The sequence below is a fragment of the Anopheles ziemanni genome, chromosome 2, assembly GCF_943734765.1.
Source record: "Anopheles ziemanni chromosome 2, idAnoZiCoDA_A2_x.2, whole genome shotgun sequence".
Taxonomy (NCBI): domain Eukaryota; kingdom Metazoa; phylum Arthropoda; class Insecta; order Diptera; family Culicidae; genus Anopheles; species Anopheles ziemanni.
Genome location: NC_080705.1, coordinates 9,471,392 through 9,495,414, shown reverse-complemented (window position 1 = coordinate 9,495,414; position 24,023 = coordinate 9,471,392). Strand labels below are relative to the sequence as shown.

General features: G+C 44.3%; 5 protein-coding genes across 5 annotated transcripts; 2 read left to right on the top strand and 3 right to left on the bottom strand.

The window, feature by feature from the left end:
• The first annotated feature begins 5,390 nt into the window (after positions 1–5,390).
• On the top strand, positions 5,391–9,506 carry LOC131294872 (CD109 antigen-like). The gene is made up of 5 exons (XM_058322928.1): positions 5,391–6,758; positions 7,063–7,205; positions 7,284–7,576; positions 7,650–9,241; positions 9,312–9,506. Exons 1-5 carry the CDS (start codon positions 5,391–5,393, stop codon positions 9,504–9,506), a joined length of 3,591 nt encoding a protein of 1,196 aa, XP_058178911.1.
• Positions 9,507–10,448: 942 nt separating this feature from the next.
• Positions 10,449–11,279, bottom strand: LOC131294882 (probable NADH dehydrogenase [ubiquinone] 1 alpha subcomplex subunit 12). The gene is made up of 4 exons (XM_058322935.1): positions 11,113–11,279; positions 10,846–11,023; positions 10,686–10,770; positions 10,449–10,606 (listed from the first exon to the last, which is right to left on the bottom strand). The coding sequence occupies exons 1-4, from the start codon at positions 11,205–11,207 to the stop codon at positions 10,533–10,535; spliced, it is 432 nt and encodes a 143-aa protein (XP_058178918.1). The 5' UTR covers positions 11,208–11,279; the 3' UTR covers positions 10,449–10,532.
• A 61-nt stretch (positions 11,280–11,340) lies between these two features.
• Positions 11,341–12,599, bottom strand: LOC131294861 (serine/threonine-protein phosphatase 2A activator). The gene is made up of 3 exons (XM_058322917.1): positions 12,587–12,599; positions 12,016–12,524; positions 11,341–11,955 (listed from the first exon to the last, which is right to left on the bottom strand). Exons 1-3 carry the CDS (start codon positions 12,597–12,599, stop codon positions 11,434–11,436), a joined length of 1,044 nt encoding a protein of 347 aa, XP_058178900.1. The 3' UTR covers positions 11,341–11,433.
• Positions 12,600–13,028: 429 nt separating this feature from the next.
• Positions 13,029–14,813, top strand: LOC131285882 (cryptochrome-2). The gene is made up of 2 exons (XM_058314740.1): positions 13,029–13,314; positions 13,379–14,813. The coding sequence occupies exons 1-2, from the start codon at positions 13,076–13,078 to the stop codon at positions 14,811–14,813; spliced, it is 1,674 nt and encodes a 557-aa protein (XP_058170723.1). The 5' UTR covers positions 13,029–13,075.
• A 1,303-nt stretch (positions 14,814–16,116) lies between these two features.
• Positions 16,117–18,553, bottom strand: LOC131294841 (synaptotagmin-5). The gene is made up of 6 exons (XM_058322894.1): positions 18,348–18,553; positions 18,092–18,273; positions 17,603–17,961; positions 17,381–17,501; positions 16,655–16,845; positions 16,117–16,587 (listed from the first exon to the last, which is right to left on the bottom strand). Exons 1-6 carry the CDS (start codon positions 18,551–18,553, stop codon positions 16,117–16,119), a joined length of 1,530 nt encoding a protein of 509 aa, XP_058178877.1.
• Positions 18,554–24,023: the final 5,470 nt, after the last annotated feature.

The following is a 24,023-nucleotide window of genomic DNA, read 5'->3' as shown; positions in this document are numbered from 1 at the left end:
AAACTTAAACGATTTCGATCACATTTCACCAAGCATATAGCCATGTATTGTCCGCTGGCGCGGAAGAAGTTCGACATTAACTGAATACAATTCAATACTAGCAAACGTTAAAATGACAAAGTACACTTCAACATCATATTGTAAACGCAAAGGAAAAGCAACCCCAACAAACAAACAAGAAGTTTATCAAAGTTGAACTGTATATAGCAAAAGTATTCTATCAGCGCATACATAGTTTTGTGCAGTAAACTAATAAAGAAGTCGCCAAACAAAGCAAAAAAGGGATCGATCTTTCGACATAACACCCATATTTTTAACTACATTGTATAGGTATCGCCGCAGCTAAGAGAAAAATGCAAGGCAATGGGTAAAACATTTGTTTTAGTGAATTTCATTTTTGCATAGTTAGAACAGATACAAAAAGCAGAAAACATTGATACGCTTAGGCACATGTAACGTCAAACTATTAGAGATGCAAACAAATTTAAATCGGTTTTTATCACCTTCAGCCAAATTTCTTTGTGTTCGAAGACATCAAACACCTTTTCGGTAGAATCACAATTTTTCTTCCTTCTCATCAACGCTAGTTTTCGTTCAAATTAAGGAAGATTTGTGGAATATACATATTTCTGAACCGAAAATATCCCCAAAAAAACAATGCATCTTGAAACAAAAATGTTATCTCACCAGCAATTGAGGAGCCTAAAACAAAGCAAAGTTATGCATGGCGCAAAACGGATAGTGAATTATTTAAAGGGGATGCGAAAGGTGGGTTGAACAAGAAAAAACAAACCGGCATACTGAGATGAGCGGAACGGAACGATACGGGCGATACATACATAGAACTCTATCTACCATCTCATTGAATAATAAAATACAAGACAATAAATAATTTAATGCTAGATACATTGCAACAATGGTGGTATCGGTGTTGTGCGGTTTGGGTTCGCCGTACGGCTGAAGGTACAACATAGAGGGGGGGGAAATGAGATGGGAAAATGTAAAAGACCGCTCAGAGAGATGGTGAGGTTGAGAAGGTGAAAATGATAGGGAGAGAAATAGTTAATTGAAAACACTTAAGCGATCTATATAGCCTACCGATGAAATAAAACAAATATTGATAAGAAAATAATTTTTCCGTTTATTTTTTTGAAACGTTACCTGTAATGATGACCAAAACGATTATTGTTGTAGATTACATTTTAATATTGGAAAAAGATTGATTTGGAAGGATATTATCATGCTTTTTGCGCTAAATGAAATATTATTGTATCAAAAACCAACATAGTTAAATGACTTGTTATTTAAATTCCTACAGATGGTGAATTTATGCATCAACCCTTGCTATTAGAACGGATTGCTCGGAAAAGAGATGATTTCAATTTCAATCCATCAGCTGTCTCGTTACCATTAATATTGAATATTCATCATTCAAATTTCAAATTGCCTTTTTTGTGGTTATTTTTTAAATTACCTACCTTTTTTTACAATCGGTATACGGCATTATTGCAAAACTGCTACCAGTTCAGTATTGGAATTGCATTCCATTTTCATCGTTACATAGTCTTTTGGTTCGCTCAAGCTGTTTTAATTTTTTTTTTAATTTGTTTTCTTCGCAGATATTTTTGTAACCAATTAAATGATTTAATCTGCAAGCTGTTTTCCGTTCCACCAAAGGGGTACAACTTATATCTTTCGCATAACCAAAACGATTGTGGGTTTTTTTGTTTGATTTTGCTTCTATATTATTGCGCTATACATATATCAATCTATGTTATACACAAAATCTGAAAATACTTTCTGCTTCAAGTATTTACTTATAAAACTAGAGCTCAGCCAGGATATTACTGGAATGTTCGTTTCTCAATTTTCCACAACAATAGTTTCTCAACTACGACAAAAGCTACCGCACAACCAGCAGAACGACGCTCGGTTGTTGGCTTTCATTTTCTCATTGCTCGAATGTCCAGAAGGCACCAACAAGCCAGAAACCTATAGAGCTTTCTAGTGCATTCAACTTCTCAAGCTTACTTCCGACCGAATAGTACGTGCACATTTATGCTCCTACACTTCAGAACAATAAATCCACACATAAGACTCAACACAACACTGGTAAACCAAGGATCACTAATGCGTTTTCTAGAAAGCATGCGGCTCTTTTGTAAACAATTAACTGCACTAGTTCAAAAAGCAGGAATATTTTCAACCGGACTCGATTGAGACAGAAGAAAGACGAGAAATAAGTCGCATTAGGTTGGGAAATGGCGGTGCTGCCTTCTTAGCATTCATTCTGAAGTGTTATGCATTCTGATTTGTTCAAAACCTTATGGAGCTTCTTATATTATAAATAAGAGAAAATTGGAGAATATTTTGCTAGTTTCATTAGCAAAGAAATTAAATTATAACTGTATAAAAAATAATCAAAATCAAATTGTAAACAAGTAGAAAACTTCTAAAACACGACGCAATACTACGAAGCTTTGTTCACTTCGTTCCTTCCTCTTGTGTTTACAGGAAAACATTGCTTTCTTCCACACTGTATTCATTATGTGACGATTGGTCTTTTTATTTGCAATCGCACCTTTTGTTTCCAGATAAACTTAAACACCTGCGAAGCCATCGTTGCGCCAATATTCAGTCCACACTTTTGCATTCTCCAGCGACTGCCGCCAAACAATGGCAACATCACCAGCAGCAACACCGGCCAACCACAATGATCGTCCCAACGCCGGCACATTGGCGGCGTGTTTTGTTTTCACACATTTCGTACAACAAGCGAATCGCGAAAATCTCACCACATCGTCTATGAGCTTACCCCAAATGTGTTGCTGCATTTTCGGGCAAGAATGTCGGAACCGATGTGCTGCACATAACCATCGACCAGGGCACACTATTGCGATTGCCATCTGAGGCTATCCGGACGAAATCCGTCGGGTCCTTTCGATTCCCGGAAGTTTGCACTTGCTTTCCGTGCCATTCAGGCAGGGGACTTCATGCTGCGTTTTGTGAGCTTTCCAGATAACGGTGAGCTTTGCGCGAGTTGCACGCGAAATCCGTCCGGATGCATTCTTTCCCAAAAAGGACTCGCGTCCCAGAGTAAGTCAACGATTCGCACGCGGTTCATTTGTTTGCCTAGCGCGTCTCTTTGTTTTGCGTGGCTTTGCTAGCGACCAAACAAGCAGTCCGACGCTAATGAAATCAAATTTCAATCACTTGTGCCATACCCTGAAAAGAACCCTGAGAAGACCACAGCCTTCGTATAATCTTCATCAATATTATTCTCACGATTGTTTCAAAATTCTAGAAATGAAAATTATATGCATTGTTTTTTGATATTCCGTGTTTGGTTGATGACTGGTTATCCTTCATTCCCATAGTTATGAGTGGCTAAAGAATGTTTTGCCATCAAATAGGTTAGCAAAGGTTTTTTCCAAAATGAAGGGTAAGTTTTTCTGATTTAAACACCGATTTAGGTAATGAAGGAAATGTTAGTTCAAATAGTGTTTCAATTTCCGTTGGATAATTCCCGCTTCGAATCCCGTTGGATAAATCCCGCCCGATCAACTGAACATCAGTATCTATTATGATGTATAAACTCGTTTTCTATTAGCGCTTTATTCTAGTTTAATGATGTTTCGTTTGAAGTAGCCTTTGAGACAGCAAGATGGGATTTCCACAAATGACTAGCGGCAGCGTGTAAACATCTTAAGCTGGGCAAATATTGGCTGTTTATTTTACAATTTTCTCGCTAAGTGTAGCCGTGTTGATACTCACTAGCTTGGGCAAACATCAAACACATAAGATGCCACACATGCCGTACACTCCGATCATGACGAATACGACAGCTACCGAAGTACCGATAAGGGTCATCCTCTACTTCCCAAAATCACCACCTTTTCCCCTTCGACTAATGATACGAACGGACAGTTCCGGATTGACGAGGGTACCGCGTGCGTGTCCCACGGTGCTGGCGAGGCTAATGGGTGCTGTCAACAAATTAGAAATGTTCTTGCCCATTTATTTGTGGCTGTCGTGTTAAGTTTCTCAATTCTGTTATTTTTTGTTCACTGTGTTTGGCAGAAGTCAACGTAGCGTTTGACCCCTCATTGACGTATTAGACGCAGCTTTAGACGAGACGTGTGATTAAAACTTTTAACCTACCACCTGTTATGTTGTTTAACAAGGAAAACTCCTCTTTCAGCCAGTTGATGAAATTTGGAGACTAAGAAGCGTGCGGGCGATTGATTAAGCCTCGATTAATCTTTTTCATTCTTCTAAATAATTTTTATTTGTCGACTCAAATAAAACTCACCTCTATTTACTTATTAACTACGATAAAAATTGTCTCTTGTTAATCGGGACCAGCCGTTTGGATTGTGCATAGCAGTTTATCAGCAATTTTGAGCCATACAACATATTATAAGAGTTTATTTAGGGAAATCTCCGTTTTACTAATCAGAGATAAAACTTTGTGAAGTACTTAAGGTCCCTGATTAATCTTCTTTTCTCGTCCGTTCTAATTTATGTTCAATTTATTTTTAATTCATTCCATCTTTATCTTCCGTTTTTTGTTTGATCAATTTTGTCAACTTAATATTTATTATTTTTTCATTTCATTTTTCAACATCACTAAACAACAAATAAGAAAGGCTAAAAGCATATTTGGTTTGTTTGTGATTTATATGTAGTGCGTGTGTAGCTATCTACAGATGAAGCAAAAAGATCAAAACAGAGACCATCACAAGTCGCGAAGATCGCGGCGCATATCCCCAGCATCTTAAGACAGCTGACATGTAGCCCCACCCACCGGGAGTAAGACAGTGTGCGTCGACCGAGCAAAATACCATCAATACATGCCTAATGAACAGATTCGCCGAGAATGCGATAACCCCGGCAATGACACCGCGTGGTTCCCCACGGGGAACCCCAGACATATAGACGATCGGGGCCGGTTATCAGATCAATCGTGGCTCCAGTTTGCGCTGAACGACCGGTACGATCGGATCGGACAAAAATGCGCTCGCTGCTAGCGCTGGTTTTAGTGACTTTCTTGAACGAAGCTGCTGTTTTCGCTCACGATGGGTAGGTATAAAACGAGTTCCGTAACTGGTAACTGCTTAGATACCATCAGCGGGTTTTGGTTTTTCGTTTCCAGCGATGCCTGTGTCATCCTTCCATCGTGGATTGCGCCCGGGCAGCAGAGTGTGAAAGGAATTGTGGCCAACTTTGGCAAAACGAAATTTAGGTTCGCGGCGGCAAGTAACGAAGCGGAACATAACTTGACTGCAACCAATGAGGTGGACAGCGACAACAGTGTAGTTAACGATATAGAATGTAGTCATCTTGCGTCTTTCACGCTCGACAATGTCCAATCACAAACTAAAAAGGTAATGGTGCAGCTCAATGCGTCGTTCATCGACGGAGAGCAATGTAATGGTGGTTCGCGAGCTCGAAGACAAATGCGATCGCATCAAGGCGGTGCGGATGTGGTGCTGTTTGCGGAAATCCCGGTCGAACATCGGCCAAGGGTGTTGATTCAACTGAGCCACCCTGTGTATACGCCGGGAGATTACGTTAAGTACCGCATTCTACTGACGGACGGGCTGACCAGGCCGCTAGATAAGACAACCGGGTCACTGCCGGTCACGATAGCACTGCGGCACACCACCCAATATACGGTAGGCTCGTGGGTCGTTCAGCTCGATCCCAGCGAGATCTACAGCGGCCAGTATCTGCTGACGGATGATCGTGACCTGGGAGACTGGAACCTCACCGCCACCGTCGACGGTCAGACGACGACGAAACCGTTCGAGGTTATGCACTACTCAGCGCCGGTGCACCAGATATCGGTTGAGGTCGACCGGATGGACACGTACACGAAAAAGCTGATACTAAACATCAATGCCATCTACATTTTCGGCAAGCCAATGCAGGGCACGATGACGGTGACCATCTCCGGAGGTGATGTTCCGTTCAATCCAATCCAAAAATCAATCTCTGCGCAAGGCAGTGTCATACTGTCCATTGAGATGGGGCAAATCTTCGATTTGCAAGAAGACGAGTTCCCAGCACCGCCTGATGTGCGTGTGATCTCCGTCATCGTGACGGTGGAAACCTCGAACGGTCGCACGTATCACTACACCAAACCGATCACCGTTCATCCGGACAATCACAGGCTAACGTTACACCGAATGGTAGGGTTCGATCCGGAACGAAACGCCACCCTGCTGGTAAAGTTAACCCCGCTCAGTAAAAACACGATCCTAGTCGGTCGCGAAGTAACCGTTGCCGCGCAACTGTGGGATGAGGATGAAAATATGATTCTACGCGAAGACACCTTCACCAAAGCGGTAGAGAGAGATGGCACGGCGGTACTGTCGGTGCCTACCACCGACTCCACCACATCCGTAATCTTTACCGTTCAGTACAAGGATCTGAAAAGTTCGTTCACATTAGAATCCACCTACAATCCGGAGCTATACGCACGTATCATACCGGCGGAGGTCAAAGGCAGCTTGACGCTCGGTATTGCGTCCTCCCATCGATTGGAAGGATACGTGGTGGTTGTGCGGAATCATTCTGGCGACGTGCAGGACGAACTTGTAATACACGAGTCGGACAACCAAGAATCCTACTTCGAGTATAACCTCAGCTCGGCAGGGGATTTGAAAACCGTACACCTATTCGCCAAGGTAAAGGACAGTGACAGGCTAGTGCAAACGTCAGTCTCCCACGAGGAACCACGGCTCCCTTACAAGGTATGGTAAAAAAAGGGCCACGAAGAAAGACCACTGGAAAGGCACTGAAAATAATATTTACTTGCAGAGCACCATATCAATAGATAAAACAAATAAAAGTCACGAAATTAGCGTCAATACACCGAGCAACGTCGGCATTGTTGGGATCGCCGTGTACGAAGGGCTTTTGGATTGGGGCAATGCGGACCAAATAAACCGTCATCTGATGTTCAACGGATCGCTGTTTGCAGCTGTAAGAAAGCGAGATGTGAACCGATGACCGAAGGACATTATTTACCCCTTTCCCCATATCTTACCCGTACAGCCCGACGAGTTCTTTGCCGAGTACGCAGATCAGATGTTCATTACACCTTCTTCTAAACTTGATCCCAGCGTAGCTAGCAATCAACTGTCGGAGCAGCCGAGCACGAAATTTAATCAACTTCTATTATGGCAACACAACGTTAGGTAAGTGATTGTTTGTGTTTTAAGTCATTGAGCAAGATTTTTTTCACGTATCCCTTCTTCCTCCTCGTTACATTCAAGTGTGGATGCCAAAGTTGAGTTCAAAATACCGTCCCACGTGAGCCAACTCACGGTGACGGCGTTTACGTTTAGCAACGCTACCGGACTTGACGTGGCCGTTCCGATGCACTGGATGCGCAATGGCGTGGTTGAAATCCATCTTCACGCACCGTACTCGGCGAGAAAGCGAGAACCGGTGACGGTGGACGTGTACGTAGTGAACAATCGCAACCGACGCATTAACTTCTTGCTGGTGGAACTGCAGAATAAGGCTAATGAATTTGAATTTCTGAACAACTCCGGTCGAATCGATGGTACGGTACAACCGATACATTACTTAAGACTGGGTTAATGGATTTTAACAAAATATTTTCTTACCTTACTTAGCGGTGAAGAAAACGGTGTTTGGCAGCGTGGAAGCGAACCAGGTGCAACGAGTAGAATTTCTTATCAAACCCAAAAAGCTGGGACCGATCGTACTGAGCGCGATCGCGTACACATTGGACGATGTGTTTGCCAGGGCCGAAACCGTCCTCCGCACGGTACCCGAAAGTGAACTGAAAACGGAAACTATTATGCGTCCATTCAGCATCCAGGATTCAGCAATGCAGGTGTCCGAAAAGATTTTCATTCCACCAATGGCCGACCGGGGCACGGAGAAAATTACTCTGGAGCTGCGCCATGAGCAGAATCAAATGGCGACCCTACCGGCGAGCCTCCTGCTAGACCCGCTCGTCCTTGCCGACCCATTCACGATGGCGGTGAAAGCATCGCTCACGCTGGATGTGTTGCGTATGGCAGAGATCAATTGGCCAGAGCTGGACGCCGAGTCGAATGCCATGATTACGAAGTCGCTCAACAAAATGAAGAGTCTTGTGAAACCGGATGGATCATTCGAAATCGAGGGTTACCGTTCGGGCCCTTCCGCAGCCTGCTGGGGTACGGTCGTGGCAGCGCAAGCACTTGCTTTTGCCCAGCCCTACTCCAGGGATACCGGCGATGGAAGTGGAAAAATGATGATCGATACACTAGACTGGCTCAAAGGACGTCAAGCTAACGATGGCCACTTCTGTGGGGATGAAGTATTCGACAAGGAGGAGCGTGTTGAAGTGGCCTCTCATGCGCTGCTGGCATTCTCCAGTACGGGTAAACATTCTTGGCAGTACCTAACGGTGATAAACAATGTCCGGGACTACTTGCGTTCCTCGGTTAACATTCTCAACGATCCTTACCACGTGGCCCTTGTGGCCTACGCCATGCAGTTTTCCGCGCGCATCAAAACCGCCATGGAAAGTGACGCGTACCTTAACCAAACGGTGAACTACGCACTGGAGGCATTGTGGATGCAGAAAAAAATCACTCCATCTCAGAACTATGTGTGGTGGGATTCACCCGCCGGCAAAAGCTTGGAAGCCACCTCGTATACGTTACTAATGCTGACCTCGAAGAAACTGTTGCTCGAGTCGGCCCCGCTAGTTACCTGGATTAAACGACAATCGTACCGAAGGATGCCACCAGTAGTGACGCCGGATTCGCACGTTGCTCTCCGGGCGCTTATGTCTTACGCCGAACATACCACCTTCCTACGCCAGCAGTATACGGCCGTTGTGGTTGCGAAGGACAGAAGTCGTGAGATTTATAATACCACCCTCGAACGGCACAGTGCGAGCCATGTCTTAACCCTGCCACCCACCACTCGATCGGTGAGTTTCACGATCAATGGAACGATAACCGGAACGATGCAGATCATCTACAGCTACATGGAAAATGTGGCCCAGCATAGAAGTCGGTTTAACCTCCAGATTGTGCGATACGACGAGTCGACGATGGACTATGTGTACTGGGGCATTTGCGTGCGCTTCCAGCCGGTGAGAACACTCGAGCGGACACGCATGGTAACGTGTGAGTTTTCCTTCCCCAGCGGGTACATCGTACTGGACGACAGTGTGGACGAACTGCAAGGGCTCGACGAGATCGTGGTAAGTTCGCGTTCGCGCATTTTTCGACAAAAGAAACCATTTACTTAACGCAATCATTCCTCTGGTACAGTCCGTAACAACCAGGAACGAAGATACCGTGCTAGCCGTCACGTTCGAGGAGATAACGGTGCAAGGACGATGCTTCAATGTGACCGGATTCCGTCGAAAGCGTTTAGATAAAGTGTTACCGGGTGAACTCAAAGTGTTCGATGTAACCGATCCATGTAAGTCTGGAATAGTTTGCCCAGGTGTTGCCCATAATTGAACACTTATTTAATTGAAATTCTATTGACTTTTTTAGCGGACGCTGCATTCCAAAGTTTTGATATAGCACATTAAAACGTTTCTGAAGACCTCATACGAATTTGCTCATGTTTGGAGAAACGTTTAAGTCGTTCCAACGTTCAAAGAAAATGAAAAGATAGCTTTATCTAAAGAAAAGGAATAAAATCACGCTTAAATGCAACAATCTTTATGCATAAGAAAAATTCAAAATCAGCTTGGTTTGGCAAATACGATGACATTATAAAATTAGATTTCCAGTTATTATTAAAGAAATCTTCTCTTACCCTGGTGTACCGATGGTTTATCCGATCATCACAAAGTTCCATAATACTTTCGCTGAGAGAGAAATGAGTAATGGCCTTATCACACTGGTCACCAATGGTGGCATGGAAAAAGCACTGGATTGTCAAACGACCATCGAAGACGAATGACATTGGAGTGGCTGGGGGTCCGTTGGTGAATGAGCTTACCCGTACCACCGAGCTGTCATTGTGTGGAGTTTGGTGTATCTGGCATGTTAAGCTTGATTTGAAAGTGATTCATGTTTTTTAATTTTATTAATAATCAATTATAAGCATAATAAGATTATAAAATTTCGGTATTTTAATCTTAAACTGCCGAAAACCGCATGAACCGAAAGTGAATTATATAAACTCCCACTCCCAGGTGGCCTGCCTTATCACACTACCAAGTGGCACCATTATGTCAAACTGGATGCCAAAACCAAATTTTGACAGTTCGGTGGCTTTGCAAAGCCACCATTGGTGACCAGTGTGATAAGGCCATAACATAACAATTGCTCTATAGATGCACTACACTTTCATTGGTGCTCACCATGTGTTACCTTACTCGGACACTAAAATAGGTATTCAAATAAATTAAATGGCAATAAAACACCATCACTTCATTTTTCAACTTCAGAGTAATGTATTAACCTGGTTAATTACCCCTCTGAAGTCACTTATTTACATTCTTCTACACGGTTTTCGCAATTTCGGGGAACACTTTAATTCGACTGCGATTTTTTCGGATCCCAAGCTTCCACTTTCGGGCGAGTGGTCGAGTATGGCATGTACGCATCTGGAAAACAAAGAACAAAATACCAAACATGATAATATAATGGGCGATGAGACTCAAGATGCCACTGCCCTCGACGTACCTTTGGTTCCGGATACATTCTCGCTGTGATCCATCATCCACGCGTAATGGGGACGGTTTCCATCGCGATTTGGTGGCAAATCAGTCTGGAATCGGTGTTGGTACAAAATAATCGAATAAATGAGAGGTTTGCCAACTGAATTACAGCTTCCCTCACTTACCTTGTAGTGCATCCATCCAAACCAATCCGCCGGGATCTGGGAACCGTCGTATTCCATGTTAAAATGTGGCGCATACTCGACCCATCGGTTTCTACCGTAGAACTGCGACGGATCCTCGAAGTACTTGTTTCCATACTTGTCCTGCCCGACCAGGCGACCCGATTTCATTTCATCCATCCTAAAACGGAGTCGCATTGTTTTGATAGTAAGCCAACTTGATCGCGGTGATGCTCGGTTACATAAGCTTAATATTGGCCATCTACGTACCTGTACAGTTTGTATAAACTGGCCCGGATTCCTCCATTTTCGCGGATATGAGTAAATAGTTTACCGAGTTTATCCAAACCAACGTAACGAGCCATATCGTTCGGTGAAACAGCAACGATACTCGCGAAAATGTTCCGTATTTTCCAAGCTCCTTCTGTTTTTCGGTATGTTGACGGTGTTCTGTCAAAATGACATTCCAACGAAAAACGTCAATCTCATTCAGGGGGTTATCTAGTACGTTTGTTTATTTTTGGGAGAATTTTAGTTTTTTAAACTCAAATACAATGTTTTATTCGTTGAGCGATCACAAACATAAGCTTATCACATTTTATCACCAGCTTCAAACTTCGGTGGGATAGGAGCGGCCGGAACATTAGCGTGCTGCCTTGGTATCATGCCCAAACGTGGATTGGGCAACACTGTGCCGGGTTTCACCGGTTGCAAGGTAAGAATCGAACCGAAATAGACATGTTGAATCACCGGGAACTTGGAGAGTACTTCCTTCTGGTACATTTTAATCAGCCCGGTCGATATTTTTGACCACTGCGCAACGGCGCTGATACTCCAAAGTTGATTCGAGTGCTCGGCAAAGTGGCCCGTCTTCACCTGCCTGATGTAGTCGATGCAACCGATGAACATTAACTCTTTCTTGTACTTATCGATTGTTTTATCCTCGACAAATTGTGCCGGTTCAATAGGGCTGTTAACGGCCAACTGCGCACTGCCCCAAATGAACGGGATGAACTGAAAATCGTCCAGACTCCACACGCCATGGCTGCCGGCCGGTTCCATTCTGTAAGTGACCTGGAGTTTTCTGGCTAGTATGATGTACTTTTGGAAAAGCTGAAATAAACGAATGTCATTAGAATTACATTTGTATGAGAGAGCGTTAAGTAAAAATACCTTCAATCCAACAGCCACCTCATCTTTCCGTTCGATCGCACCGATCTTGAACAGACACATCAGAAACATAACAAACGCCAGTTCGTGACCGGTTCCATAATCGATACGGGTAGCATTGCCGAAAGACTCAACAAAATACACCTGAAGCTCCTGTGCGGCATCCTTTAAATTGTCTGGTAGAGCATTCGTAATCAAGTCCATGCTTTCCGCTTGCACCTTCTGGAACCAAACCTTAAAGGCGGCATTGCCAAATCGAGCCGGCTGATCAATCGGCGGCGTTTCGATCGCTAATTTCTCCAGTCGGTCCAAAACATTCGACAAGTTGTCGATCACCGGTGGCATCGTTACGTTCTGACTGTTCCGGGTACCCTGTAGCGCTACGGCCATGCTGCTGATAAACCCTATCACATCGTAGTATGCTTCGGATTTTTCCCATTTTTCCATATCCGCAGCTGATTTGATCAACTTTTCCGGTACGACGAAAATGCGCTTTGGCGCAACATCAGCATCTGAGTGGGGAAATGTTGGTTAATGCAAGCATGATAAGGAGTTCGATGTAATGCAAATTTACCTCCATCAGACATTTTAAGCACTTGATTTGGATTTTATTTTGGAAATCTTTAAATAACAACACCTCTAGCAACTTTCTGCACTGTTTTGGTTTGTGTAAAAGGCTAGGAAAATAATAAGGTTCACTGATCACGAGGAAAATGACGTCTTGCTTAAATTTCTTTTTGACAGTTAGCTAAAAAACAAAAGTAATTATAATTAGAACAGAACAGAACAGAACAGTAAATTTTCAATTAACAAAAACTAAAACAATAAAAAATGTAGTTCTTTTGTACAATAATTTTTAGAAATAAAAAGGAAATGATACACATCTTTTATAAGTTTCAGATGCACCTGGAAGATATCTACTCATCTTGGGATTGTTTGTCAACAACGTGGTGCGCCATACCGGCACAGTGGTTTACGATTTATTTCGCAACATCGCTTCATTTCACAACGTTAAAATTCCATCGTAGCAGACCCAACTTTGTGCGCACATTGAGTAGCAGAAATGGCGAAAAGGGAAACAATAGTGCACTGGTTTCGCAAAGGATTGCGAACGCACGATAATCCTGCCCTCTCGGTAGCCGTGGACAGGGTAAGAGAAAACCCGAACAAGTACTTCTTGCGGCCAATATTTGTGCTCGATCCCGGTATACGCAAGTGGTTGCGAGTAGGACCGAATCGCTGGCGATTCCTGCAGCAAACGCTTGCCAATCTCGACGAAAACTTGAGATCAATAAACTCAAGGTAACTGAAACCTTATTGCGTGCTTATTTGGCAAATTGTAGTATAATTCTCTTTTCGTGCACAGGCTTTACGTTGTCCGTGGGAATCCAATAGAGGTGTTTCCCAAATTGTTTGAGGAATGGAACGTTTCTCTGTTGACCTACGAGTATGATATCGAACCTTACGCGGTTAAGCGTGATAAAACCGTCGAAGAACAAGCGACCAAACATAACGTTGAGGTGCACGTAGCAAAATCTCACACCATTTTTGATCCCGAGCTCATTCTGAAGCGCAACGGAGGCAAACCTCCACTTACGTACCAAAAGTATGCATCGGTAGCGTCGGCATTAAAAATCCCCGAAGCAGTTCCTGTACCACAAAAGCTTCCCGCAAGTTGCGGCCACCCGGAGACGGATAAGCAGGAACGTCAGAATCCATCCTGCTACGATGCGCCAACGCTTGACGAACTGGGAGTAGCGGAAAATGAGCTGGGAGAATGTAAATTCCCTGGCGGTGAAACAGAAGCCCTGCGTCGAATGGAAAAGTGTTTAGCTCGGAAGGCATGGATTTGTAGCTTCGAAAAGCCGAATACCTCACCGAATTCGTTAGAACCATCGACGACGGTGCTGAGTCCGTACCTGAAGTTCGGTTGCTTGAGCGCGCGTCTTTTCTACAACCGGATATCGGACACCATCAAGGGGCAGAAGCACTCGCAACCACCCGTCTCCCTTATTGGGCAGATGATGTGGCGCGAGTTTTATTACTGTGCCGCAGCGGGAACACCGAACTTCGACAAGATGGTAGGGAACAACGTGTGTCTACAGATCGATTGGGACACCAATCAAAAGTTTTTGGATGCGTGGACACACGGCCGCACCGGTTACCCGTTTATCGATGCTTGCATGCGTCAGTTACGCCAGGAAGGCTGGATTCATCATCTTGCCCGGCATGCCGTGGCTTGCTTCCTAACCCGGGGAGACCTTTGGCTTTCCTGGGAGGAAGGACAGCGAGTGTTCGAAGAGCTGCTGCTCGATGCTGACTGGGCACTAAACGCCGGCAACTGGATGTGGCTGTCGGCTTCCGCGTTCTTCCATCAGTTCTTCCGCGTGTACAGTCCGGTAGTGTTCGGGAAGAAAACGGATCCGGAGGGAAAGTTCATCAGGAAGTACGTGCCGGAAGTAGCTCGCTTCCCGGCTGGTATCATCTACGAGCCGTGGAAAGCAAATATCGAAACGCAGAAGAAGCTCGGTTGTATCATTGGAAAGGATTACCCGGATCGGATCGTGGTACACGAGGAAATTTCTAAGGTGAACATTCAACGTATGTCCGCTGCATATAAAAGGAATAAGGGGCTCAAGGAGGAGGTAACCGGTGACAAGAGCAGCCCCGCCCAGAACAAATCGACGAACAAACGAGGCTCAACTGCTTCTTCGTCGTCCAAGTCTTCACCGAAAGCAAAACCGGCACCTAAAAGGCAAAAGTTGGAAAATACTATTAAGAAATTTTTGAGTAAAAAATAAGTTTACTCTTATTGAGGATGCTTTCCGTCTACAATAATGCCAGAACAAAGTAAACAACAAATTAATGCAAAGATTTTTCTACAAAAGGTCTCCAAGAATGTCCTTGTGTTATTGTGTACTGGTCAAGTAACAACAAATCGGCCTACTTATGCCAGGGACTGACATAATGTAAGGATGGAGTTCTTAAAATCTTCCCCAGATACTGCCACTTAATACTCGTTATGGGTTTTTATCATTTAAACTCTCAGGAAGGAACCTCAGTATTTATACACATTAGTATTACTGTTTTGTTACACATCTTTCTTGAATTTGTCAATAAAGAAATCTCTTTCGAAGGACAAAATTTATACACGTACGCTTCAATTTCCTTTGTGGAGTAGATACACAATATTTATTCAGAATCTGATCACATCAACTAAATACGTTTCCCTCTGTTGGTTGTATAAATACTTGTTTTTCCTTTCCCCTCCCTCGTCTAAATATGGTTCCTGCCATACTTCCGATACTAGTTATCTCTTATTCGCACTTTTTTGATAGTCCTCCGTTACCGTATAGCCGTGGTGGTACGTTTGATTTATTTGTTTGTTTGTTTTTTTGAACATTTTCATTTTTTGATATTTTTTTGCACATGTAAGGTAATATTAATTGTATGTTTCGCGGTTTATGAGAACTCCGAAGAGGTTTGTGACGCAGCCGAGGGATAGGTGTGCAGTAAGAGTGTGGAAAGGTTGTTTTACTTTGTGCGGTTAAGTATAATAAATTATACCTCAGGAATGTAGGAAGCGTTGTAAATTAGTCTGGTAAATATATTTTATACCAAATAGCAGGGAAACATCAGATTAGGAACATGCTGTGTGCGTTTAAAGCCCTACACGCCATTGCTTTTTCTTAGTTTTACCACCCAAAGAGTGTCTTGCTTCCACTCCATAACAACTTCAATCCGTTACTATGCAGGTGACTTTTTAAATAAGTTTTTCTTTTCAAGTGTTGTAAAAATAGATTCTTCAAATATGTTTGAAAAGTCAGCTCTTTGGCATTCGAAAGATGATATTTGTTTGGTTGCATTAACATTAAATTAGACACTGCGATAGGTTAAAATTGGTTCACTTTAAACATTCTTGGAATTGTCTTGGATCCTGCGCATAACTACATAACAAGTCGTAGCACTTCCTTAACGTTGGAGTAAAAGTACAACACATGGACATGCACGGTATATGGAGGATTGGGGTATTAGGTTAGATTAGGTTAGCTAAAATCCGTGCACCGTTTGTGTGAAGGTTGACATTGAGCACAGGCGTTCGCTTCACTTCTTCGACGGTGCGGTCGATTTCTGCTTCAACTCGGACAGCGATATCCACTGGGCGGTGGCAGCCCGGGTGCGGAACAGCTCGTCGAAGAACTTACGATTTTCCGGCCGAAACTCGGGCCCATTGCCGACGGTGGCCCGGCCAAGCGTTTCGTTTCTGCCCAGCAAACTGTCGTGCAGCACCTGAAACTCTATGGAGCAGTCTTTCAGCGTTTCGCGACTAATGTCGAACGAGAGGGCCTCGTTGTAGACGGGTGCGGTCGTGTTGCGGGCCACGGTCGTCTTGCGCTTCTTGATGCGCCGCCCGTCCGCGTTGTACAGGCACACCTTCACGTACGGATCGGACGAGTTGCGCGTGGCATCGATTACCCGCAGGTTGCGCGCTTTGATGATGACGACCGTCAGCTTCTCGGCCGACGGTACGTACGACAGTGAAACCATCAGGTCACCCAAATCCTGTTTGTTGTCCTGCAGAAAGGAAGACAGACACAGTTAATCGGACTCGGAGGACACACTCTGTATCTTTGTAATTTACCTGCTCCGTGTAGGGGAGCAATGGCCGCCAGATGTCGATTTTCTCCGCCAGACAGACCTGCGCCAGCGGGAATTGAACGCCACCGATGCAGACGTGGCGTGAGTAAGCGTCGAAATCGAACAACAGTATCTCCAGCGTCCGTCTGCCGATCGTTGCCGAGCGCACCTCAAACACGAAATCCTCGTCGAACACTATTCCGGTATGGAAATAAGAAGAAAAAGTCAAACCGAGGTTGGAGTACAAAACACTGGCGAACGCGAGAATGCTGCAGTATGGTGAACACAGTAGGCTTAGTTAGTTAAACATATTGTTAAAATCAAAGTAAGCTTAGCTAATCAACTGAACGTAGTTTGAGGTTTAATGAAAATTTTATTACGACGAGATAAAATAAAATCGGAACTTGAATTCTAACATTCAATCAAGTTTACATACATTTTAAAAGTTCTAGCTCAGATTGAAGGTAGTATGATAGATGTGTTGACTTCCATTGATATTGAAATTGAACCATTACAACATGTTTGTTCATCAATTTCTTGCCATACACCATACAAAAACGAACGACGAACTTCCACACCAGTTCGGTGAAGTTGAGGGTACAAAGCCTACATGCCATTACGATACACCATAACGATGTTGCGCAGTGTTATATCGTTCCGTACCACCGGAAGCAAACCATTCTCGTCCAGCAAACCAGCAGCAACGGGTCTCGTGCGTTTGCGTACTCACCCGGGTTGAGTGTTTTTTTGTGGATCCTCGTCTGCCACATATTGTTCCGGTCCGGAAGTAGTCTTATCTTGGCGTACGGATCTGCCGTCCCGCTGAAGTCCTGCGGTTGCAAATCTTGGGCCTGCGAAGCAAAACAGAAACCGAACGAAAGCGTGCGCTTGGTGGACACTTGGAGCACAGGATGTACCAGTGTGGTGTGTAATGACTTGCCGAAAACCTTACCTCCACAAGCTTCACATTCAGAATGCCGGCGGCCGGATCGTAGCCGAGCGTCAGATGAATGGCACCCCGGGCATCCTCACCGACCAGCTCGTCCCGGCTGACCGTGCTGCACGTGCTGACGGAATCGACCATATCGATCCGACTGCTCTGGTCCCCTTGGACCCCCTTGGCTGCCTTCCCGTTCGAGCCCGACGGTCCAGCCGCTAGCGACGTCGACGTGGTGGGTTTGGCCGGGCTGGCCGACACGAGCACCACATGTTTGCCCGTACTAGCGATGGCAACGGCTCCGCTGGGGGCCGCTATAACTGACCTACCGCTGCTACAGGCCGAATCACCGCTTTCCTCACCGGTTGTCTCCTCTACCCGGGAGGAGGGGGGGAAAGGCAAGAGAAACGAATCGTTAATACTCCACGGGTCCATTCACGTCAAAAGCAACACAATATCACAGGAAAAATAACGAAACAAGCTGCATGAAAGCGAACCACCCACCATCGGATGTGTCAATCAGCTGGCCCCGGCTGTCGCTCTTGCGGTAGAGCCCCTGCGACGCCCAGAACGGTGGTGTGTCCGCTTTCGCCAGTGGGCTTCCGCTGGTCCGGTTCAGATAGCGTGACGTTCCCGCTACGGCATCCACGTTGTACGCAATCGGGCAGCTTATTTGGCCATCTTGGCTGGAGGAAGAATGTGAAAGACAACTGGTTAAAGTAACCGTCCACTGGAATGTCCCTTCGCGTTCTGGTTGTACCTGTGCCGTAACGCTGCCTCACGCTCTTTGGCCGACTCGAGTAGATTCTTTTCGAACCAGTTCAACCGATAACGCTTCGAGCAGGTAATATAGATCAGGACTCCCAGCAACGACACGACCAGAAACGACACGGAACCGTAGATGGCGATCTGGGTGACATTGAGCGCGTTGTCCGGCTGGTTGAACCAGCTCATCGGGGACTTCATGATGGCACGGTATCACTTTTTGGGGATTTTTCAGCGACCAAAAAGACGCCCTTTGACCTGATCGGTCTGTAAACCTAATGTATCTGGAAATAAAGGAAAAGATATCCGTTAGTGGGCTACAAAGGAATGAAAGTTGTTTTTTTACAACAATATTGATAAAACAAGTAACTTGCAACTCGTAATGCCCGAAAAGTGTTTTATTACATCCATCTGTGGAAATATATAAAACGTAGTACTCCAAACTTATCCGAAAATATAATAACTTTTATTGAAACAGATAAACGGAAAAAAATGTCCTGGCAATTAGATGCTTAATTAAGATGTTACTTATACTATAAATATTCCTTAATCCATAGCCATACTAGAAGAAGGGAAAACAAACAGGACAAAAAGTACATCGTAGGGTCCATTTATGGCAAGAGATTCTCTCATTAGCGAAGTGCATGGTTTCCATTTTATCTTCCATCTACGTTTTTGATTCAGATTTCCCATCATTTCCTTATTCCATCAGCAAAGCTAACAGTTCACAGTATCTGCAATCATTAATTAATTAATTTAAATGAATTCAATATCCGACCATACTACGATGGGTGTAAAATATCAACGTCAATCAGGTGACCAAAATGTAATTACCGAAAAAGCCGTAAATCCCCACTACCGGTTGGATTACGTGGAAACCGAATGAAATGAATTTCCACAGAAGGAAAGTAGGTTGGAGGTTGATATAGGAAAGTTTGAACCATTGTTTAATGAAGTTAAGCTCGACTAGTTGTAGGTTTAGAATTATCTTTGTTTTAAGATCTAATCCTATCAGAATATCAAGACGAACTTTTTCCTCAAAGTACACAACTATTTTCTTCATTCCTGTTTCAATCAACGTGCAAAAATGATGAGCACGTTTCGCGTCCATTTCATTTCCTATCCATCAGCATCGCCAATATCACTTTAACTCGGAGGAAGTTTAATTGAGTCAAAAGCCCGTCTCCGATGTGATTCGAATGGTTAAATGAATTTTGCCCACCAACACCACCAACTTAGCGCCATCTTGTGCAGCGTTCGGTGAAAGGAATGCGGTCGGTTCTGCACCATTCCTGTGTTCCGAACCATCGCTCAATTCCTCAAAGTACGGGTTCGGGTACGATGGGCGGAGAGAAGAAGCGTGATGCCAGGATGGAATGCGTATCTTGCGGTTTGTCCCCCGTCCCCGAGTTTTCCCTTTTCCATTTCGTCCTTCCAGACCCGCATCGCGTGTCCAGAGATATTAGACCCGAACACGGGACCGCAAGGCTCCCTTCACCACGCAATTGTGACGTGTGGCCACCGTGGACGTTTTGAGGCTCGTTTGCTGAATCCTTGTAGACGATCGGCATGCGATGTCATAAGGCAATGTGCGTCGGCTCTTGTTGGTAAATATGGCATTATTAAAGTACGTCACTCGGAGCAACATGTTCACTGCTTTCCTAAACCATGCCCCGTAGTACTTGTGGAAGATTTATGGTCAGCTTGTGCAATAATGGCAGCAGACATGTTTATCATTCCACAACACTGTGGTCGCGCGTACAGCGTACTCAAACAACAGTAAACAAGGCCGAACACAAGAGTTCAACCAGCCATCTTGAAGCCTCCAAAGTTTAGTGGCAGTTTATTAAGCCAAGCTTTAAAACTTCTCCTTCTCCACCATTCACCTTGAACGTGGCGTTCGCGATAAGCTGCTGCTTTCTTTAAAGTTTCTTCTCCACTAGCGATTAAAAACTTCCCTTGATTGCGGGGTGCAGGTCTGCGTTCTTTGGTTTTCTTTTTTTAACTGCATTTTATCGCACTTGAACACCGCCCGAAGTTTCCACGTGGGGTGAATTTAAATTCATCGCATGCCATTCGCGTTAGTTGATGAGGGAAATTTGCACCGCGTTTAATATGGTTGGAAAATGAGCGAGTATGACTCCAGCCTGGGCGCTGTTATAAGCCCAACGAGCTCGGTCGGTATTTACTTTTCGATTTTTATCTCTCACTCCGGGCATATGATGGGGCGTAAAGTGAAAGAAAAGTTTATCGCGCAAATGACTAACATTTATCCATAATGAACGGTTCGAAAGCTTTGCCATGGAAGCGAAGAAGCAATTGTGAATAAATGACTACATTTTCTTCCTTTTTGGTGACATTTGGAAAATGTGCAAAAAAAAAATTGCATAAGCTCCACATCCGGAGAAAGAAATTATGTTGCAAACCTTTGGTGTCCTTGTGAGACTTCGTGCGAGAACTGTCGTGCCAGTAAATTGATCATATAAATTATCACCGGTTTGCGGCTGATTTATGTTCCATGTTACTGTTGCGGAATAAATCTTCTGCCCTCAAGAAACGTGGTGTTTGGCCCAGCAGGAGACAAAAAGAAAAAGGCAACCGCACCGAAAAAAAAAAGTAAAACAAACGCCGAACGAGGGAAATGATTCCAACAAGAAAATATTATACTTATATTCCACGAAGTAAATCCATCCGCTGTGTGTTGTAATAACTTGACCACATCCGGGCATCCCGCCGCTCTTGGTTGGGATCGGATTTTCCGACCCCTTAAACCGGTGGGCCCTCGGTGAGACATGGCAACGAAAACGCTACGTGACGCACAACCTCGACGAAGGTTACTTGAGACTTTTCCGACAAGCCAAGATGGGGCCCTCCGGGTTTCACCTCGAGTGTTTCTTTTTTTTTCCCCCTGCTACATCTTTCTTTGTAACCTTTTCGTTCCCCTTCCACGCCCCAACAAAAAAAAAAAAAAGAAGGATGCTGCACATCGTTCGTCCGGAAGAAAACGGGGCGGAGGTTTTCAAGTGCCTGCATGTGTGAAATGGCACTGAAACGGTGCCCGGGTGGTAAAAGCATCGGGTAAAAAGCGAAAGAAAAACCTTTACTCCTTTCCGCATCCAGAGCAAGAGGCTGGCTCTGGGAACTATTTTTATAACTGTCGTCGTTACTCGAGTGTCGTTCGGGACAATGGTGGATGGATGTGTGTGTGTGTATGTTTGGCTAAATAATGGTTTGCATGAGAGCTAACAAGTGAAGTAACCAATTACTGAAGAAACTATCATATCCTTCCGTATTCTTGAAGAGGACTTAGTATCAAACTCGGAAGGAAGATATAAATGGAGAGTATAAAACAATTATTAGAATCTAAGCTAAGATAGCCGATGTAGATAATTGGCTTATTATGTGTTAAGTAACAATCCAAGAAGTATATGAATAGATATGTAAGATGTAACACCAAAATATGTAAGTGAGGTAAGTAGATTGGAAAATTACTAAAAACATGACTGAAAAGCTATCTAGCCGCGGTTGTGAACAAAAAAGTGTTTATCAAACACTTTTTTAAAGCTTATATATCTCACAGATTACAAGTATGCTGGAAGATTATCATTTCCTTTCCAAAAAACATATTGTGCATTAACAAACAACCTGCATTCCCTTATTGAGTGTCTTTTCGAAACAAAACCAAATTAAAAAAATATAATTTTCTGCCTGGCATTTATGTTAAAGTTAATATATCTAAGGGAATATGTACCGATTTAAATAATATGTGAAAAATGAGGAAATTAGATCTTCCAAAATTATTACTTTTTGGACACATCTAGATTTGTGTAAATCAGATTCAGATTCATAAATTTGAATGAATCTTTGTGTTTTGAATCTTTCGTCGTGAATCCTTCTGAATGAATCTTAGGTTAAAGATTCATATGCATGGATCTCGTCGAAAGATTCATTAAGCGCAACACAAGACAAATCCATTATAATGTTTTGTTTTGGAAATCGTTTATAATGTGCAAGGATTTCTTTTAAAGCTTTAAATTTTGTGAATCTAAAACCTTTCATATCGATATTTATTACTAAAACTGATAAAGTGCACTGATAACCATAATGTTTCAATGTACTCATCAAACTGCTGGGCTTTCGCGAAATGCACACAAATGGAAGGCTCCTAGCCAACTTGAAGCAACCGACCAGACAGACAGATGGCGACAGATAGGCCCTACACTGGGGCACGGAGGGGCAAGGTTGGAGGCGTAGTCAAGTGTTTAGAAACTGCCCGCGGTCGTTGCTGAACACAGAGTCACAGGGTGGAAAGCATAAAACGACAGAAAAATGAAACTTATATTATTCACAACAGCAGCATGCGGCGAAAACATACGAAAGGAAAAACGGTTGCCAACCCTCCGGGCACCGTATGTGTGTGTGGTGTAAGTCATTATTTTTCCCACTCCACTGCACACATTCTCTCCAAATCGCCGAAGGTGAAGCGCCGAAGCTTGCCATGATCATGAATGAGTAATTTAATTTTTCATAAACATTTTCCATCACTCGACTTTACTGGGTGTTTTATGGGGAAACAGGGAAAAAAAACACAATTCCCCACCTTCACGCGTTGGCTTTTCCGGTTGCGAGGTGTGTCTACGAAATGATCCGTTTTAATCCACGTTGAAGTTCCACGATCGGTTGCTCGAAGCATCAGTGAAGGTATCCTCCTATCCAGTGCATGATGCAAGCGTTAACTCCGGACGCTAGAGCTTGTCCGTGTTTTACGAGTGGCGCCAAAGGAAGCAGGAACAGCACTTTACACGAAGCGATAGTAAAATCATATCCCACACTAGCCCTCCCCAGGGAACAGGGTTTCCCGATCAATGTGCGATTCGATAGCGTGCGCTCTAATTTGTGCGTTTTAATACACTTTTACGACACCCGGACACTTTGTTTCACTTTGCTACACCGAGTCACCATTACCGGCACCGACCGACCGACACAATGCACGACGTGGTGTGTAATCCGAGTTATTTATTTTTCATCCGGAAGAGATCACTGCAAAATCCCCGATTGAACCACCGTTCAATTTACCGTCAATTTCCGACAATGGAAACTAACGACAGGATGTGGCAATCGCAAGATGGTGCGATAAGGCAGGCCTTAACGTGCCTCGCCCGATGCGCTCAACTTCCGGCGAAGGCGTCGATCAGCCGGGAGGTACCAGGCACTTGTTGCCACGGTTGCCAAAACGGACTGAACCCCGTTTGGACCAGTGTTCAATGTTCCCGCCAGTGTTCCCGAGGACTACTTCCCCTCTGGTGGACACACTCATTTTCCGTAAGGAACTCAGTATCTCCAACGCCCTTCCAGTGGAGCATGCGCCGTTGGGAATGATGCTCCACAGGGATAAGGAAGGTCCACGAAAAACGAACGATAAGAAACGGTGGAGCGACCGGAGGTGATATCCCAAACAACAACAAAGCTCAAAGGACTGGTGACCCCCCTCCCAGGACCTTTTTCTTCCCGTGTTCGGAAAGGTGGGCTCCGGGACAAAGGTGAGCATGTTTGCTTACCTTGGTGATGGTGGCCTGGTGGCGGGGAAGATTAAACTCCCAACTCCCAGAGTGCCAAACTCCGTCGTCGACAAGGCGAGCGAGCAGCTCCCACTCGCTTCACGTTCACGGAA